Source organism: Dipodomys spectabilis, unplaced genomic scaffold (assembly GCF_019054845.1).
Source record: "Dipodomys spectabilis isolate Male_0828 unplaced genomic scaffold, ASM1905484v1 ptg000118l, whole genome shotgun sequence".
NCBI classification, from domain to species: domain Eukaryota; kingdom Metazoa; phylum Chordata; class Mammalia; order Rodentia; family Heteromyidae; genus Dipodomys; species Dipodomys spectabilis.
In genome coordinates, this window is record NW_024870795.1 from 3,502,942 (window position 1) to 3,521,735 (window position 18,794).

At 48.2% G+C, this 18,794-nt stretch overlaps 1 protein-coding gene across 1 annotated transcript in view; it reads right to left on the reverse strand.

Annotated features, from left to right (window-relative positions):
• Positions 1–18,794, reverse strand: part of Asap3 (ArfGAP with SH3 domain, ankyrin repeat and PH domain 3) — a 53,991-nt gene that overhangs the window by 15,655 nt on the left and 19,542 nt on the right. The window contains exons 2-5 of the mRNA XM_042688480.1: positions 12,210–12,282; positions 11,987–12,132; positions 9,494–9,568; positions 7,941–7,990 (exon numbers count right to left, since the gene is read on the reverse strand). Coding sequence (XP_042544414.1) covers positions 7,941–7,990; positions 9,494–9,568; positions 11,987–12,132; positions 12,210–12,282 — 344 coding nt within the window. The remainder of the gene's footprint in view (positions 1–7,940; positions 7,991–9,493; positions 9,569–11,986; positions 12,133–12,209; positions 12,283–18,794) is intronic.

Genomic DNA, 18,794 nt, shown 5'->3' on the forward strand with positions numbered 1-18,794 from the left:
GCCCTAAACAGAGCAGACAGTGCAATAAGCACCATCTCACTGCCTGTGAGCTGTGTTACCTCCCTAATCGGACCTCAGTCTCCTTATCCAGGAAGCAGAGATGTTCCCTATACCCAGACAACTGAGGCATCCTGCCAGAGAGTGAGCACAAGACAGACACAGGAGCCATTATTCCGGGGCGTGGAGGCCTCAATTTTTCCACCAGAAACCACAAGTCCCAGGTCCCTCTGACTCTAAAGTTCTGGCTTTATGAGGTCAGGGTGGAGACATGGAATCTGTCCCTGATGTCTTGGAGAGCAGTTTCTCCACCTTGGAACTACTGGCATTTTTGCCCGATAATTCTTTGTTGGGGCCGTCCTGTGGTCTCTGTGTTAGCAGTATCCCTGATCTCTACCTATCAGCTGTCAATGTGATGTCATTCCCCCGCCCCCCCATCTCCATGTGACAACCAGCCCTGGTTCAGACATGGCTAGATGTCTGCTGGGGTGAGGGAGGGGGTGAGGATATGCCAGACCATTCCTGGATGAAACCCATTGCAAGAGCAAGGCTCTGAGGCTTCAAAACATTCCCCTGGAGATTTCTGATCCCCCAAGTGGGATCCTGTAGAAGGGAGATGGGGCTGGGGTGGGGGGTGGCCAGAGCAGATATATTCCTTGGGGACCTGAAGATGAGCAGCAGGGGGTGGGAGGTGAAGACACAGCCCTGGCAGCTCAGAGGAAGGTGAGAGACAGAGGATGGATCAACTGGGGGAGCAGGCTGTCTCCACAGCTGTTTCCAACTTTCATTAGTAAAAAGGCAAAAATGCTTTATGGCTTTATTTTCCTCATCATTTTGTAAGTGTTGTGCTTTAACAATAGCAGCCTGAACAGCATTTTGGGGATGCTAGGATATCACCTAGATAGAGAACAGACAGAACAAAACTTGAAAATGGACTCTGGGTAAGCCCAGACTAAGAGACACTCCTTCTAAACCTCTTTGTTGCTCTTATTTGCCCAAAACAGTCTGTTACTTCCCCTCAGAGGTGGGATCAGGTCAGAAATAAAGATTGTCCTTACGTGAGGGACCACTAAATCCACACCACAGGGTGGTGAATCAGTGGAAATCTGCAGAGGAAACTGTTCAGGCAAGAGGGGCAGTTGTCAGACCCAGGCAGTCACTCATGTGAACCCTTCCAAAAGTAACCCAAGTGTCCAGATTGTAAAACACAGTTCATAAGCATGCTACCTGACACTTAAACCCTTCCAGGTGCTGCTGGTAAAAGGCCAGCTCCTCCTAATTTCTTGCCAAAACCTTCATTTTAAGACAAAAATGACTGGATCAACTGGCTCCAAATGTATCTTTTTGGTAGTCATACTAATGGGGTTATTTCAAAGAGGATCCCCTATACAATTGATTTAACTGCAAGTATTCTGACTTTACTCGCTCCTCTATTCTGCTTCATGATGGTTGTTTCTAGTGTTAGGCTTAAACAACATGTTAATTTGACCTAGGTACTTTAGCTACTTGTTCCTTTCTCCTCTGCTAGCTTAGCTCTGGCCAGGAAACCTACAAGGCCCAATTGGCCAACATTCAAATTCCTTCAAGACTGAGGAATGTTCATGTATAAGGGGATAATGTGTATGTGTGTGTGTGTGCGTGCATGCGTACCAATATTGGGGTTTGAACTCAGGGCTTTCAGCTTTCCCTTAGCTTTTTTGCTCAAGGTTGGTGCTCTGCCACTTGAGCCATAGTTCCACTTCCAGCTTTTTGCTGATTAACTGGAAATAAGAGTTTCATGGCTGACTTTCATGACCAAGTTGGCTTCAAACCATGATCCTCAGCTCTCAGCCTCCTGAGTAGCTAGCAAGGCAGGTGTGAGACACCAGTACCTTGCACGAGGGAGTGTGTGTGTGTGTGTGTGTACGTTTAATAGCTTCCTAAACTGACTCCTTACTTGGTGTTGATGAATTAGCTAAGAGCCAGAGAAAAGCTTGGCATCTCTGCCTTCATTTTTTTTGCTCTGGGCAATCTTTTTTTTTTTTGGTTGTGGGACTTGAATTCTGGGCTTGGACACTGTCCCTGCGCTCTTCAGCTCAAGGTGAGCACTCTACCGCTTGAGCTACAATGCCACTTCTAGTTTTCTAGTCGTTTATTGGAGATAAGAGTCTCACAGACTTTCCTGCCCGGGCTGGCTTTGAACCGTGATCCTCAGATCTCAGCCTCCTGAGTAGCTAGGATTACAGGTTTGAGTCACTGGTGTTCGTAGTTGCTCTACAGCCACTGTGGAGTGCAGGAAGAACAGGACTCATTGATAAATTGAGGAATGGGGAAAAGTTCCCCAAAGAAAGAAGCTGGTGCTACAAATCAGGCAAAGATGATTCACCCATCTTCACAAACATAATCACTTCTCGGAAACCCCTCCCAGACTAAGATAACGATCCACAGGAAAGAGGACTGGTTAACTATGCATACCTTTCACTCCCTGACCAATTCCCTATCTATTTAGACCTAAAGCTCATACCAGAAGATGACTGAAAATAGGTTAAAGTGCTTACTTTGCCTCTTATGTTATACTTATCTGTGCCACATAATGAATCTTCTCTTACTGCCCCTGAATGTTTCTGAATGCTGACCAATCTTGGTATGTCTGTGCATGAAAACACTAGGCAGCTATTAAGAAGATTGAAGATCTGCAGATCATGGTGGTGCATACCTATAATCCCAGTTCCTGGGGAGGTGGATCTAGGAAGATCATGGTCAGAGCCTGGCTGGGCGAAAGCTCAAGACCCTATCTGAAAAACAAACTAAAGGCAAAAGACCTTGGGGCATGGCTCAAGCGGTAGAGCACTTGCCTAGAAAGCATGATGCCTTGAGTTCAATCCAAAAGACTGAAGATCTGCATATCCTAACACAAAAAGATGTCTGCTCCAGAAAAGGAGAATAGAAAGCAAGCGCCAGTGTAGGAGTGTTAGAAATGTGGACTGTGGATGCAAATGGAAGCTCCTACACCCACACAACATTTATAATCTTCCTGAGCTTTAGTTTCATTTTCCTACACAACATTTATAATCTTCCTGAGCTTCAGTTTCATTTTCCTACTCAATATTTATAATCTTCCTGAGCTTTAGTTTCATTTTACTAATAGGAATAATGGTATCTTAATGGTGTTATTATGGTCCTTGACCATAAGGCACAGAAACACTAAGCTTCTGGAATATTCTAGATCTTCAATAAATGGCAGGATTATGACAATACTAACTGGGTGGTGATGACATTACAGTAATAGCTGTTGGTGATCTGTGTGTGTGTGTGTGTGGTATTGAGGATAGATGGAGTGCTTGCTAGGTGGACACTCTTTCCCTGAGCTCCACTCCCAAGTTCCATGGTGATCCTTTTTAAGTAATTTTTTTAAAGCATAGGAGACCCTTTTCCATCCCCTCCCCACTACCTTCCTTCCTTCCCTTCCCTTCTCTTCCCTTCCTTTCCCTTTCTCTCTCCCTGCCACTTTTATGCTGGGAGAGATAAAAAGATGGAGCCACTTTGCTCAGAAGATAAGCTGTGATGGTTCGGTATGGCTTTGCCTGGGATGGCAGCTATGCTAATCCCTATGACAGTCTGACAGGGTCATGCTGAGATGGGATGGTTAGTCACATCTCCATTTAGAAGCAGGATAGTGCTTTCTTCCTCTAGAGAATAACAGCTCTCATTCCTTCCCTGGCCTCAGAGATTACACTCCTTTAAAAAAAAAACCATTTCAAATGTTAGGGACATACCTATTTCCTTTGAATGGAGTTGCAGCAGAAGCAATGAGCTGAAATCGGGGTGGAGAGTACCTGAATGCTTGTTATTAAGAAGACCAAGATAGCTGCAGAGAAGTCTGTCATTAAGACAAAGGACAGGGACAAGGACTCTCTGGGTGTAGTGGAAAGAGAAATGCTCAGAACCAGGCATGCACCTGAAACCTTGGCACTTTGAACCAAATGGAGGTGCCACCTCTGACCACCTTTCCTTCCATCCAAACAAAGCTCTCTGCTTTTCCTGCCAATTCTGTGTGGACACAATCATTACAGCACTGTTGCAGTGTCATTTAATTATTAGCCAACCACTTATCTTCTTGCCTTTCTATCCAATCAGAGACCTCAGGTGTTACTTTTCCTCCCTACTTATAGACTGGGGTCACAAGGGCACCTTGCCCTGACAGGGACCAAGTCAGATAACAGACAGGAAGAGCATATAGCCTAGTATTAGAGGCTATTATTCTTAATTGCTATTTTTAAACACTGACTTTGTATCAGGTGTTACTAGCCTCTTCACTCACAGAGCTGATAACCCCACAAGACAGGACTCATTGTCCCACTTGATATGAGGGGCCGGAGGCAGTGACAGTAAATTGCTTGTCCAAGTCACACAGCTGTTAAGTGGAAGGGTCAGGATTTGAACCCAGGTATGTCTCTGCTGAAGCCTGGGGACAGGCTCTCACCTGTGCTTCTCTCCACACTGACCCTGCTGGGTATTCCTGGCCCTTCTTTACAGATGGCCATGAATCACTCTAGATAAATGTGGCCCTTATACAGGGTGCCTTTCTTAGCAGCACTGGCAGCGGGGGGGCTCCCCCATCTCAATGGCCCATGGGAGGTTCTGGTGATATTCATAGATGCTGCCAACATCCTGGCCCTACTAGGGGCTGCCTGGGTAAGAATGTGGAATAATTACATAGCACCTTATGCCCCACTAACATCCAGCAACCTCTGCAGCCCCATCAAAAGGAACAGATACAGGTACCTATGCCAGCGCTGTCACTCCAACGGTGTAGCTCCATGGCAGGAGCCAGAGGACCAGGTAGCCTTGGACCCTAGTCAAGGCCATGTCCACAGCTCGCTGAACCACCACAGCCAACTAAGTAGAGTCTTTCTTTAATGAAATCTTACAGGAAAACTCAATATAGAAAGTTAGTAAGACCAGCAGGGCATGATAGAACATGCCTATAATATTACCTACTTGCTTGAAGAGGAGAAAGGAGGATTGCAGTCCAAGGCTGGCAAGCCAGTAATAAAGCAAGCTAGTAAAAGCAGACCTACTTCGGGAAGGTCTATAAGGTAGAGATTAATATTTCTATTTGTAGACAAGGCTCTTAAAGGCCAAGAGCTTAGACATGGTATCTCAGAAAGAAGAGTCACAAAGTCCCATAGCAAATCATAAAGATAAGGATTGCTGGGCTGGGAAGGTGGTAGAGTGCTTGCCTTGCACGCATGAGGCCCTAGGTTCAGTTCCTCAGCACCACATAAGCACTGTGGCTCAAGTGATAGAGTGCTAGCCTTGAGCTGAAGAGCTGAGGGACAGTGCACAGGCCCACGACTGACACCCCCCTCCCCCCAAAAAAAAGGTTTGCCCGCATCTCTACCACCTGTGCCTAGGCCTCCTGAGAGAGCAGACGGCCATAGCCCATCACAGGCAGGATGATGCACTACAGGAATGCCACTCAATACCCATGTCCTCTATCACAGGATCCACAGCCACAGCTAGAGCTGGAGACTCCAGGAGTTAGTCTTGGACTCTCCATTCTCTTGCCTTAAACTCAGCTAAGATTATAGGCATGCACTACCATGCCTTCACAATGCATCAGAAAAACAAAATGAAAACAGCAGATTACAAAACAATATGATTATTGTGACATCAGTTTTATGATTTTAGTTTGTTGTATGTAGATAAGTAAATGGAAATATGTATCTTAGGTTTAGAAATTAAGAATTTTGCTCCTTTTTTTTTTTTGTCAGTTTTGGGGCTTGAACTCTGGGCCTGGGCACTGTCCCTGAGCTCTTCAGCTCAAGGCTAGCGCTCTACCACTTGAGGCACAGCGCCACTTCCGGTTTTCAGGTGGTTTATTGGAAATGAGTCTCATGGCCTTTCCTGCCTGGGCTGGCTTTGAACCTGGATCCTCAGATCTCAGCCTCCTGAGTAGTTAGGATTACAGACTTGAGCCACCAACGCCCGGCTCCCTTTTTTTTTTTTGTAGTTTCTCTTCACTTTGCCTTGTTTCCTAAACACCTCGTTAAAACATTTCAAGTAAAGCTGGGAAGGTGGCTCAGTGGTAGAGCGCTTGCCTGGGTTTGATTCCTCAGCACCACATAAGCAAAAAGAAAAAAGCTAAAGAGCTGAGGGACAGCACCCAGGCCAAGAGTTCAGGCTCTATGACTGGACCCCCCCCCCAAAAAACAAAACAAAACAAAAAAAATTTCAAGTAAAGACATACTAGATGCATTCTATGTGATCCTAATCTTCCCCTAAGATGATTAAACATTTCTTTGGAGGGAGAGACAGGGTCTCACTGTGCTGCCCCGCTGGCCTCAAACTTCTGGCCTCAAGCACTCCTTCCTCCTCAGCCTCCAGCAGCTGGTACTATAGATATATCCCTCCATGTCCAGTAAATTTTTCTCTTTTGTTTCTCCATGTTTTCTAAGTATACTGCTTTGGCAAGTACAAAAGAAAGCAAAATTTTACAAAGCATAATAATTAGTATAGCTGGGTGCCAGTGGCTCACGCCTATAATTCTAGCTACTCAGGAGGTTGAGATCTGAGGATCACTGTTCGAAGCCAGGGCAGAAAAATCCATGAGACTTTTATCTTCAGAAGTGGTGATGTGGCTCAAACAGTAGAGAGCTATTCATGTGCCCCAAGAGGCTCAGGGACAGGACCCAGGCCCTAAGTTCTAGCCCCAGGACTGGCAAGATATTGACAGGGTGGGGGTCATTACTAGGATTTGAACGCGGGACCTCACACTTTGTGAGGCAGGTGCTCTACCACATGAGCTACATCCTAGCCCTTGCAAAGAAGGATTAAAAAAACACTGAAATCGGGGCCTGGTAAGGCTCTGAACAGAGACCAAGGAGTCCCTGCTTGGAACTCTTTGGGTCAGGGCAGCTGGTAGGATGTGGGAGAGATATTAATCAGTAGCCACGGTGGAACAAAGGCCTCTCTGGACAAACAGGCTTGGAAAAGTTCAAACCCTAATGTCCCCATGCATCGCAGACAATGTGCTGGGAATACTGAGCATGGGGAAGTGAGCAGTGCAGTCTTTAAGGAAAAAAGAAAGATTAAGGCCAAGTCACTCATTTCTTCTAGGGCTCTAGCAGGGTGGTGTCCCAAGTGAGGAACTCGGCCTCAATCAATCAGAAGACAACAGTGCAGGATGAACAGAGAACAAGATTCCCCAGGCCTGGATTCAATTTTGGGAGTGTTCCTGAAGTAGGATACTGTCCTTTCTTCTCTCTTTTTTTCTGTCAGTCATAAGGCTTGAGCTCTGGGCCTGGGGCTGTCCCTGAGCTCTTTAGCTCAAGGTGAGTGCTCTACTACTTGAGCCACAGCACCACTTCTGGTTTTCTGGTGGTTAAATAGAGATAAGAGCCTCACAGACTTTCCTGAATGGGCTGGCTTTGAACCATGATCCTCAGACCTCAGCCTCCTGAGTAGCTAGGATTACAGGCATAAGCCATCAGCGCCTGACACCTTTCCTCTCTTATGTCCAACTAAAAGTTTATAGACACTAATGGTACAAGGAAGGAGACCAGGAGCCTGGGGCCTGCTCTCCGGCCGCCCAGCCAGGTGGCTCTGGACAGGTGACTGAACCTCTCTAACACCCAATGCTTCCTATGTCACTAGTTCGCTGTCATGGGGCTGTGTGATCATGAGATTCAATGGTGGCTTATGGAAGGATTCTGTAAATAGAAGCTCCTTTCTGCGTGCACACATGGGCACCCCAAGCTGGTGCCACTGAGGGCAGAACCCAAAGTCCCTTCCCAGGGAAGGTATCTCTCCTTGGGTGGTTATCATTACTCTGCCAGGTAGGGGGTTAATTAAGCACCTTGGTAAGTCCCTCTGGGGGGCACACGCAAGAGCACTACCTGCTCTTCTATGTGGCCCGGAGCTGCTATGTAGGCGCCAAACCACCCAACCCAGGCACTTACACTTTGGCCTCGTAGTCCTTCCATGCCTTCTCCAGTTGCTTTTTGGAGTCCTGTAGTTGGAAAAAAAAAAAAAAAAGAGCAATTTTAGCCAGACACCTGTAATCCTACTCAGAAGGCGGAGAGCTGAGAATTGTGATTCAAAGCCAGCCCAGGCAGGAGAGTCCGAGAGACTCTCATCTCCAATTAGCCACCAAAACGATGGAAGTAGATCTGTGGCTCCAGTGGAGAGCATCAGCAAAAGTTAATGGACAGCTCCCTGGCCCTGAGTTCAAGCCCCATTAATTACCAGCACACACCCACAGAAAAGAGCGATTTGCCCACAGGGAAGCTTGACTCTGCATAAACAGGACACTGCATTCCTCTTTGCTGCTCAGAGCTGCTCTTCAACCAGCCTTGGCCCCCACCCGACTGCCAACGCTCCTCTCCAAACAGAGCAACAGACCCCACTTCTCACCGCTCAGCCTCTCTCCTCCCCAACTTCGCCCCAGAGCTGTCAAGCATTTAGCTAGGTGTGGTGGGTAGAGCCTGGGAGGGGGGTGGGGATCTTTGGCTTCTGCACTGGGTCTTATTGGCCGGAAGATGGAAATGGGCCATAAGGATAAAGATAGTAAAGGTCAAGCTAGATCCCTAATGTTACTCCACCAATTTCTCCTGCCTAGTATGACAACAACTTTATTTTTTTTTTTTTGTCAGTCATGGGTCTTGAACTCGGCCTGGGTGCTGGCCCTGAGATCATTTTTGCTCAAGGCTAGCGCTCTACCACTTTGAGCCATAGCTCCACTTTTGGTTTTTGAGATAAGCATCTCACAGGAACTTTTCTGCCCGGGCTGACCTCAAACCAAGATCTTCAGATCTCAGACTCCTGAGTAAGCTAAGATTACAGATGTGAGCCACTGGTGCCCGACTATGACATCAACTCTTTTCAGTAAGGGTACATCCACAGAGGGGTTGAGAAATCTCCCCAAGGTCACACAGCAAGTCAGTAAGACCTGGGCAATGGCTAGCTCACACCCTCTGAACAGCTAGGTTTCTGCAAAGCAAAAGCTGCCTATCAGGTTTGGGTGGTTCCCAGGCTGGTGCTCAGCCAGGGTGGGGAGGGAACCCTCAGGGGGAGGGCAGGTCCTCCCCTGGGCTTTCTGGGGCACCCTGCCAGGGAGGTTCCCCTGCCACCTCCCTCCAGCCCTACTCTGCCTCAACCAGGGCTGCCAGGCACAGGAAGAGCAGCCCTAGCAGAGGATCCAGGAACTGCAGGTCCCGGCTCCAGTCCTGCCACATTCTAGCAGCTCATCTCCTCCTATGCACTGACAAGTTGGGGGAAGGGGCACCTAAGAACCTCCCTCTCAGGGTGGGGGTCGGATCTGCTAGAGGAACTCCACATCAGCCCTGGACAGACAGCAGACAGAGGAGCACCAGGCCCCTGCCTGCCTGAGAGCCACACCTCACTTGCCTGGTCCTCAGCCCAGCCCAGCCCTCCCCCCCCCCCCCCCCGTGTCCCCCAGCTGCCCCTCCCCCATGACCTCCGCCAGGGGAAGGTATCCTGCACAGGAACTCACCAGCCGCCCATCCCTCAGCTGGGCCTTCACCAGACTGTCCAGGGGGAAAGAGACAATGTTGTGCAGGTTCTGAACCTGGAAGAAGCAGAGACCCCAAAGGTGACCATTCATCCAGCCTGGGGGGGAGGGGGGGACGGGGAGAGGCTCAGAGGATAATGTGCCTTAAGGCAAAAGACAGCCATAGGGCACAGGAAACAGAGAGAGAGAGAGAGAGAGAGAGAGAGTTGGAAAGGGGTGAGGGGCCAGGCAGCCAATGCCCTTCCCTGACTGCTCCAGCCTCAACTTGCTGTCCAGTCAATGTCACCTCTGCCCCTTGCTCATCCTCTCAACTCTCTCAGAGACCTGTGGTACACAAGTGCTGTCCTGCTCAGTTAGCTCTGTGTCTCGTCTTTTTTTGCTTGTGGTACTACGGAGGAAATCTAAAGCTCACATATGCTGGGCAAGTGCTCTACCACTGAGCCACATCCCCAGCCCTTGTTTCTTGTTTTTTGTTTTGAAACACAGTCTTGAGATGTAGCCCAATCTGGCTTCAAATTTGCAATCACCCTGCCTGAGCCTCCTGAGTGCTGGGATTACAGGTCTGTGCCACCATGCCTAGCTTGCATCTCCCCTTCTAATAGTAAGAGAATCCCTTTCCTGTGGAAAACCCTTTCCTGTGGTCAGATGGGGTAAACACAGGATCGGGTCTGACTCAAGCTTCTGCTTCTAGGCTAGAATGATTGGATCAGAAATGGACATGCAATCTGAGTCACCAATCAGGATCTCCCCTGGGATTTTTTTTTTTCCCTAGATCAAAGGAGATGCTGGTAAGATATGCACCTGGGCTGCTGAGAGAAGCAGAGAAATTAAGAGAAAGGAATAGAAAGCCCAAGGCCTGCTGCGCTCCCAGCATATCCCATTGCAGGGCCAATACATTCCCTAAAAAGAAAATCCTATTTTGAGCTGAGTTTCTGAGGTTCTGTCAGCTGCCAACCCCAAAAGGCCTCTGTAATGTTTTTCTTTTCTTTTTTTCTTTTTCTTTTTTGTTGGTTGTAAGGCTTGAACTCAGGGTCTACAAACTGTCCCTGAGTTCTTCCGCTCAAGGCTAGCCTCTACTACTTTGAGCCACAGTGCCATTCCTGTTTTCTGGTGGTTAATTGGAGATAAAAGAGTCTCATGGAGTTTCCTGCCTGGACTGGCTTTGAACCACGATCTGCAGATCTCAGCTTCCTGAGTAGCTAGGATTACAGGCGTGAGCCACCAGCGCCCAGCTGGCCTCTGTAATATTTTAGCCAGCCTTTCGTAGGGATAGCTCAGCAATCTCCCCTCCTCCAGAAAGCCTGCACCAACCCACCCCCAACCCAGCCTGTGCAGACCTCCCGGTGTCTGACCTGACCTCCCATCCCTGTGGTCCCTGAGTCTGTGCCTTGCCTGTGGTGCCTGCCTCAGTTCTTATCTCCCTCTGGGGACCATGACTCTTCTTCCTGTGTCACTGGCCTCCAAAGACTCTCACCCAGAGGGCAGACCCTTAGGTTTCCATGGCTGAGAGGAACGCTATAGGCTGAAGGCAAAGAAGGACGCAGCTCAATTGGACACGGCACCATTAAAGGCCTCTACATGGGGGACAGCATGTATGATTCAGCTGTCCACAGAGCTTTAATAACAACAGAGGCCCTGTGAGCCACCCAAGTGCTGGAGCTTGTTCCTTCCACATGTCCAGTGTTACAGCTAGCTGCAAGGCCTGGGCTCAGGCAGACTGGCTCTTGTGTCCTTGTGAGCAGCAGAGTCAGGATTCCAAGGCAGAGGCCAAGCCCAAGGTCAGGTGCCTGCCACTGAGCATATGGCTCTCAGAGATGACTGGGCCCTCGAGAGCCAGGAAGGACACTGGGTGGGACTGGAGCAAGTGGCCAGCCCAGGCTATGGGGTCTGGAAGGCGGGAGGCTTGCCTGGGAGATGGCACAGCCAGCCTATAATCCGGATTGCAACCAGACCACCTGGCTTCACACCTGGCTGGTGGTCCTGGGGCAGCGCACCTGTCAATTGTCATCAAGGGCCAACAGTCACCAACCCCACAGAGAACTGTGCCTGCCCATACAAAGAGCCCGTACAAGGCAAGGACTGGGCAGTGGAGGCTCAGGAGGGAACTGGGCCGCTAGGCCAGTGCAGAGGTCAGGCTATAATCTGAAGACAAGTAGATATGACTGGAAAAGCAGAGGATGAAGGGGAATGAGGAGAGGGGACAGTAGTGGCAGTGCTGGCAGCAGTGATGGCAGGGCAAGAGCCTAGAGACTGTCTCTCCCTTCCTTCTGAAAGCTCCTCCAGGGAGCCCACCCCTGCACCTCTGCACATAAGAGGGAGGGAGTGGGTTAGAGCTGGACAGGGACGTCAGGTCAGGAGTCAGGAGTCAGGGGGTCAAAGGCAAACCAGGAAAAGGGATAAGACTGACCCTGTTCCCAGTAGCTTCTGTTTACCCTGAGCCTGGGGGAGGAACGAGCAGGGAAGGAGGGACCTCACCAAGTTCTTGAAGAGTGCAGCCACCTCACGGGTGAACACAGCCAAGTTCAGGAAGCCTGTGGACAGCTCATGGCTGCTCTGGGAAAGGTGACTGTTGCCCAAGGACTCCACAGCCTCTTGGTACTGTTCCTCATTCTCCACATGGCCTGTAAGGTAGGGAAAGGAGTTCAGACCATGCTCAAGGCTGGGCTGGGCCTCCAGGACTCCAAGCAGGCTCACCCACCAAGGCCGGAGCTGTGGATCACCCGGATGGCCTTCTTGATCCTCTGCAGGATGGCCTGGTCTCCTTCCAGGATCTGGAAGCCAATGTAGACAGAGGTTCAGCACGCTGAGCTGCAAGGAGCTGAGCTGCATGGAGTCATGGCCCCCTTTCCAAGCACACAGTCTTGACATCCTCTTACCTCTTCCCAGCGCTTCCCTATGTCTCTCACCAAACACAAGCAGACCACCTTCTTCCTCTACGCCTCAGGGTAGCCATGAATTTTCCTCCCCAACCCAGTGCTGGCCATGGGAAACATCTTAATTAAAATGTATACCCGGTCGGGTGCCGGTGGCTCACGCCTGTAATCCTAGCTACTCAGGAGGCTGAGATCTGAGGATCGCGGTTGAAAGCCAGCCTGCGCAAGAAAGGCCGTGAAACTCTTATCTCCAATAAACCACCAGAAAACCGGAAGTGGCACTATAGCTCAAGTGGTAGAGTGCTAGCCTTGAGCTGAAGAGCTGAGGGACAGCGCTCAGGGCCAGAGTTCAAGCCCCATGACCAACAAAAAGAATAAATAAATAAATAAATAAAATGTGCTGGTGAGTCACATCTGTAATCCTAGCTCCTAGCTACTCAGGAGGCTAAGAACTGAGGATCATGGTTCAAAGCCATCTTAGATGGAAAGTCCATGAGACTCCTATCTCCAATTAGCCACCAGAAAAACCAGAAGTGGAACTGTGGCTCAAAGTGGCAGGCCCTGGGTTCAAGCTCCACAAATGACAAAAAGATAAAAAAAGGTGTGCAGGCCAGGCATTTGTGGCTAGCTACTTGGGAGGCTGAGAACTGAGGATCATAATTCAAAGCCAGCTCAGGCAGGAAAGTCCATAAGATGCTTATCTCCAGTTAAGCACCAAAAAAGTCAGAAGTAGAGCTGTGGATCTGGCTAGCCTTGAGCAGAAAAGCTCAGAGACAGCACTGAGATCCAGGACTGGCACACACATAAAAAAAAAGTTATGCAAGCCAGGTGCCAGTGGCTCACACCTGTAATCCTAGCTACTCAGGAGGCTGAGATCTGAGGATCACAGTTCAAAGCCAGCCTGGGCAGGAAAGTCTGTGAGATTCTTACCTCCAATAAACCACTAGAAAACCAGAAGTGGTGCTGTGGCTCAAGCAGTACTCACCTTGAGCTGAAGAGCTGAGGGACAGCGCCCAAGCCCAGAGTTCAAGCCCCATGACACCAACAACAACAAAAAAAAATGCAGCCCAGTGGGCTATACCAGGTCTGAGTTCAAATTTGGCTCAACCTAGAAGAATCTGTTAACTCATCCGAGTCCTAAACATCTTGTCTGCAAATATATCAAATATTCATTTAGCAAAGACCAGAGAATAAATATCTCTGTAACCCCAAAAGTCACAACAGGGAATCTTGTTCAGAAGATGGACGGAGAGCCAGACCCTCGCCCCAAACTAGATACAACCCAGATAGAAAGCTTGCTTGGCTCCGCCTGCCCTTGTTTGATGGGCCTGCTGCTGGCCTTCTCAAGAGGCTTGGAAAGTGGAGAATGTCAGTGCTGGAAGAGACCTAGCGTCACAGATAACCTGTTCATTAAATCCCTTTACTCCTGCCTTGAAACCTGAAAAGCTGGACAGTGATTCAGTTAAATCACTATGGCTTTGCTCCCAAAAACAGTACAGGTGAAACACGAACAGTTTCCAAAGAGATGTAGAAAAATTCCTAGAGGTGTATGGGAAGGGATGGGAAGGGGAAACAAAGAAGGCAACAATGCTTGATAAGAAATGTACTTGTTATCTTGCCCATGTAATTGTAACTCCCCTGTACGGTATTCTCACAATAAAAAAAAAAAAAGAAAGAAAAAAGAAAAATTCCTAGAGGGTTAACGCATGTGCCTAACCTATAGAAGAGGCTTACCTAAGTGAATGATGGTTTGCAAAGTGAAGAAGTGTTTACAGGGGAACTCTGTATTTTTCTGCTCAGTTTTACTGTGAGCCTACAACTACTCTACAAAATAAAGCCATAGCCAGGCACTGGTGGATCACATCTGAGGCTGAAATTCAAAGGATTGAGTTTTGAAAACCAGCTAGATGCCAGGCATCCGTGGCTCACACCTGTAATCCTAGCTACTCAGGAGGCTGAGATCTGAGGATTCAAAGCCAGCCAGGCAGGAAAGTCCAGGAGACTCTTATCTTCAATAAACCACCAGAAAACTGGAAGTGACACTGGCTCAAGTGGTAGAGCGCTTGCCTTAAACTGAAAAGCTCAGGGACTGTGCCCAGGTCCAGAGTTCAAGCCCCACGACTGACCAAAAAAAAAGAAAACCAGCCAGAAAAGTCTCTCCTAAAAAATAACCAGCAAAAAAGCTGGGATAGAGGTGGCTCAAGTGGTAGATAACAGCCAAACATGCAAGCTGAGCAAGCGGCAAGGTCCTGAGCTCAAATCCTAGTACTAGCACATGCACACACACAAAGATAAATCTTCTTAAGAAAAAAAATTAGCTATACTCAGGAGGCTAAGATATGAGGATCACGGTTCAAAGCCAGCCTAGTCAGGAAAGTCTGTGAGACTCTTATCTCTAATTAACCACCAGAAAACCAGAAGTGGCCCTGTGGCTCAAGAGGTAGAGTGCTTGCCTTGAGCTGAAGAGCTCAGGGACAGCACCCAGGCCCAGAGTTCAAGCCCCATGACAGAAAGAAAAAAAAAGAAAAGAAAAGAAAAGAAGGAAGGAAGGGAGAGAAAGAGAGAAGAGAAGAGAAGAGCAGAGCTGGGCACCAGTGGCCCATGCCTACCTGCAATCCTAGCTACTCAGGAGGCTGAGATATGAGGATCATGGTTCAAAGCCAGCCCAGGCAGGAAAGTCTATGAGACTCTGATCTCCCATTAACCTCCAGAAAACCAGAAGTGGTGCTGTGGCTCAAAGTGGTAGAGCACTAGCCTTGAGCTGAAGAGCTAAGGGACAGCACCCAGGCCCAGAGTTCAAGTCCTACAACCAACCAAAAATTAAAATAAAAACAAAGGAAAGGAGAGGTACTGGTACTCTGTCACCTGTCTCTCTGGCTAGAAGGCATTTGTGATAGCTGCCACCCGGACTATGGGATAGAAGCCATTTATACTAACAAGTGATAGAACGACAAAATACAAGTATTGTTCCCTATGGCTAGGGAGCCTCCCCCCTTTATCAGCTTTGGACTGCTTATCTCTGGACTTCTTTTCTATGAAAAAAAAATAGATATCTATCTTATCTGGATCACTATTATACCTGCCAGGTATTCTATTATTTGTGGCCAAACCTCGCTCTAACTAGTATAGGCAGTGGAGTCACCCTAATTATCTACCAACTGTTCCTTGGTGCGGTGGTCAGCCATGTCAAGAAAAGGTTTCCTGTCCCCATGGCTTTTAACAACCATGCTCACAGCTATCCATTTATTCTGCATTTGTTCAACCACTCCTGGGTGCCTGCCATGTGTCCACACCCAGGGTCTGGGGTAAAAAGACACCCCAGCTGCCAGGGCATCTTTGTCTGATGTAATTGGATACTCTGGGTGCAATGTGAAGAGGGCTGCGGTGGAAGGTGTGAGGCCCCTGGGGGCCAGGGGGAAGCAGAGCAGCGTCTGCCTGGGAGCAATAGGCTTCCCCTAAGCTTGGCTAAGGTCTCTGGACAGGTGGGAGAGAGTGAGGGCTGCAGTGGAGGCTTGGAGGGAGGGTGGTAAGGACCCCAGTCTGCTCATCACTCCTTCGTGCCAACACATGTTTTCCCACTGCCTATTCAACCAGGTGTGGTGCCAGACCCTGGGGACACAGATGTGAGGTTCTTTCCTTCCAGAAGTTCTCCAGCGTAAAGAATGCAGGTGCCTGCCAGCCCCTGTCTCGTTCTGGAGTCCTAGCTATTCAGGAAGCTGAGAACTGAGATTCAGGGTTTGAAGCCAGTGGGGAGACTTTGTGAGACTCTTATCTCTAATTAACCAGCAAAAAGCCAGAAATGGAGCTATGGCTCAAGTAGTAGAGCACCAGCCTTGAATGGAACCAGCCAAGTGAGAGCTTGAGGGCCTGAGTTCAAGCCCTAGTACTGGAACAAAGGACACACAGACAGACAGGACTAAAAAATGATATAGAGGGGGGGAGATAGACAGGACTAAAAAAATAATATGGAAGGGGAAATAGATCGATCAAAAAAATAAAATAATATGGAGACAGGGAGGAACCTATGCTCTGCTTTACCTGCAGAATCCCTTGAGGCTTCTCTGAGGCTGCAAACAGCAGGGGCTGCAGGGCAAGGCATCTGCTCGCCGGGAGTAAGACCTGTCTGGCTTCTCAGCCCACGCCAGAGCAGCCTTCCTTCCCAGTCCTGAGACTGGATGCGAGAGGGAAAACTCAATTAGCCTTCTGGGTCCTGGAGATCTTTCATGGGCCTTGAACTCTGGGCCTGGGTGCTGTCCCTCAGCTCTTCAGCTCAAGGCTACTGCTCTACCACTTAAGCCACAGAGCCATTTCCGGCCTTTTCTGTTTTATGTGGTGCTGAGGAATGGAACCCAGGGCCTCATGCATGCAAGGCAAGCACTCTACCAATGAGCCATTTTCCCAGCCCCTCCTAGAGATCTTTTCATCCCTACCAGCAGTTCTCTAAGTGAGTTCCCTGAAGCAACCTCAGAACCAATGGAGAACCTGTCAGATATGCAGCTTCCAGCTCAGTCAGAAAACCTGGGGGTGGGCAAGACCCCTGTGGTGAGTCTAATCCACACCAAAGATCTGGCATTGCTGGTGCGATTCTACTCTTCAGAGGCCTTTACAACTAAAGATATATGGCCTGTGCCTCGTGTCTGGCTGCAGTTCCAGCTCCTCAGGTATCTGCTGTACATCTCCATACCTCAGTTTTCCTAATCATGGAATGGGGGTGAGTTCACAAAGGTGAAATACTTAGGATTATTATTATTATTAGATAGCTTAAAATGGTATCTATTTCAAAACTGAATTTGGACCAGGAATTCCTCAACTTCTCTTGAACTCCTTAGACATACTCCCCGCATTAGGTGTAGGTGCCGCAGGCCCTGCTCTGTGCCAGGCTTGTTACTTATCCCACACCTAGACATACATTGAGATAACATCATCATGGGAGTTATTTCTTTTCACCACTTTTCAGATAAGAACCATGTACTTTGGGCTGGGAGGTGGCTCAGTGGTAGAGTGCTTGCCTTGCATGCAAGAGGCCCTGGGTTCAATTCCTCAGCACCACATAAGCAAAAAGAAAAAAGCCGGAAGTGGCGCTGTAGCCCAAGTGGTAGAGCGCTAGCCTTGAGCTGAAGAGCTGAGGGACAGCGCCCAGACCCAGAGTTCAGACCCCACAATGGACAAAAAAAAAATCCCAATGATGTCAAAGGTCTAATATCCAATATATACAGGGAGCTTAAGAAACTAATTCCTCCCAAATCTAATTAATCACTAAATGGGCAAGGGAGCTAAACAAAGACCTCTGAGAAGACGTATACATGGGAAAGAAACATATGAGGAAATGCTCATCATCCCAGGTCATAAAGGAAATGCTAATAAAAACAACCCTGAGATACCACCTTACCCCAGTCAGAATGGCCTATATTCTGAATTCAGACAACAACCAATGTTGGTGGGGATGTAAAGAAAGAGGAACCCTACTGCACTGCTGGTGGGAATGTAAACTAATACGACCACTCTGGAAAGCAGTCTGGAGGTTCCTTAAAAACAAATAAACATAGAAATACCCTACGACACAGCCATATCACTCCTAGGCATCTACCCTGTGCAACAAGGACACATGCACATCCGTGTTCATTGTTCACAAGAGTCAAGATATGGAAACAACCCAGATGCCCCACTACAGATGAATGAATCCAAACAATGTGGTACCTATATACAATGGAATTTTACACAGACATTAGAAAGGATAAAATAATGGCATTTGCAGGGAAATGGAAGGAACTAGAACAAATTGTGTTGAGCAAGGTAAGTCAAGATCAGAGAGACAAATGGAACATGTGTTCCCTGATATGTAAGTGTTAGATTTAAAATGCAACAATATATGACAAAGTCTACAGGACTCACTATACCCATACACAGTGAAAAGCACCAAATTGTAATACCCAAGGACCTCTTCATACACACATACACACACACACACACACACACACACACACACACACACACACACACACACACATATACACTCTGAAAAGAACTTCAAAGATAAGGAAACAAAGGACCTCTTAATTTGTCTTATCATTTTCAGATGACTTTGTATCTTTATCTCATATATGGTATATACAGGGACATATCTGAGGGAAGGGGGGAGGAGCTCAGGGACAGCGCCCACACCCTGAGTTCAAGCCCCAGGACCGGCAAAAAAAAAAGTTTCTGCACAGATAAGACATAGCTACTAAACTAGAAAGACAGGCAACTAACTGAAAAAAGATCTTTACCAGCAATACATCAGACAAAGGCCTAATATCCAATATATACAAGGAGCTCAAGAAACAAACCCCTCCCAAACTTAATATACCAATTACTAGATGGACAAGGGAGCTAGGAGAGACTTCTCAGAAGAGGTAAGAATGGCAGAGAGA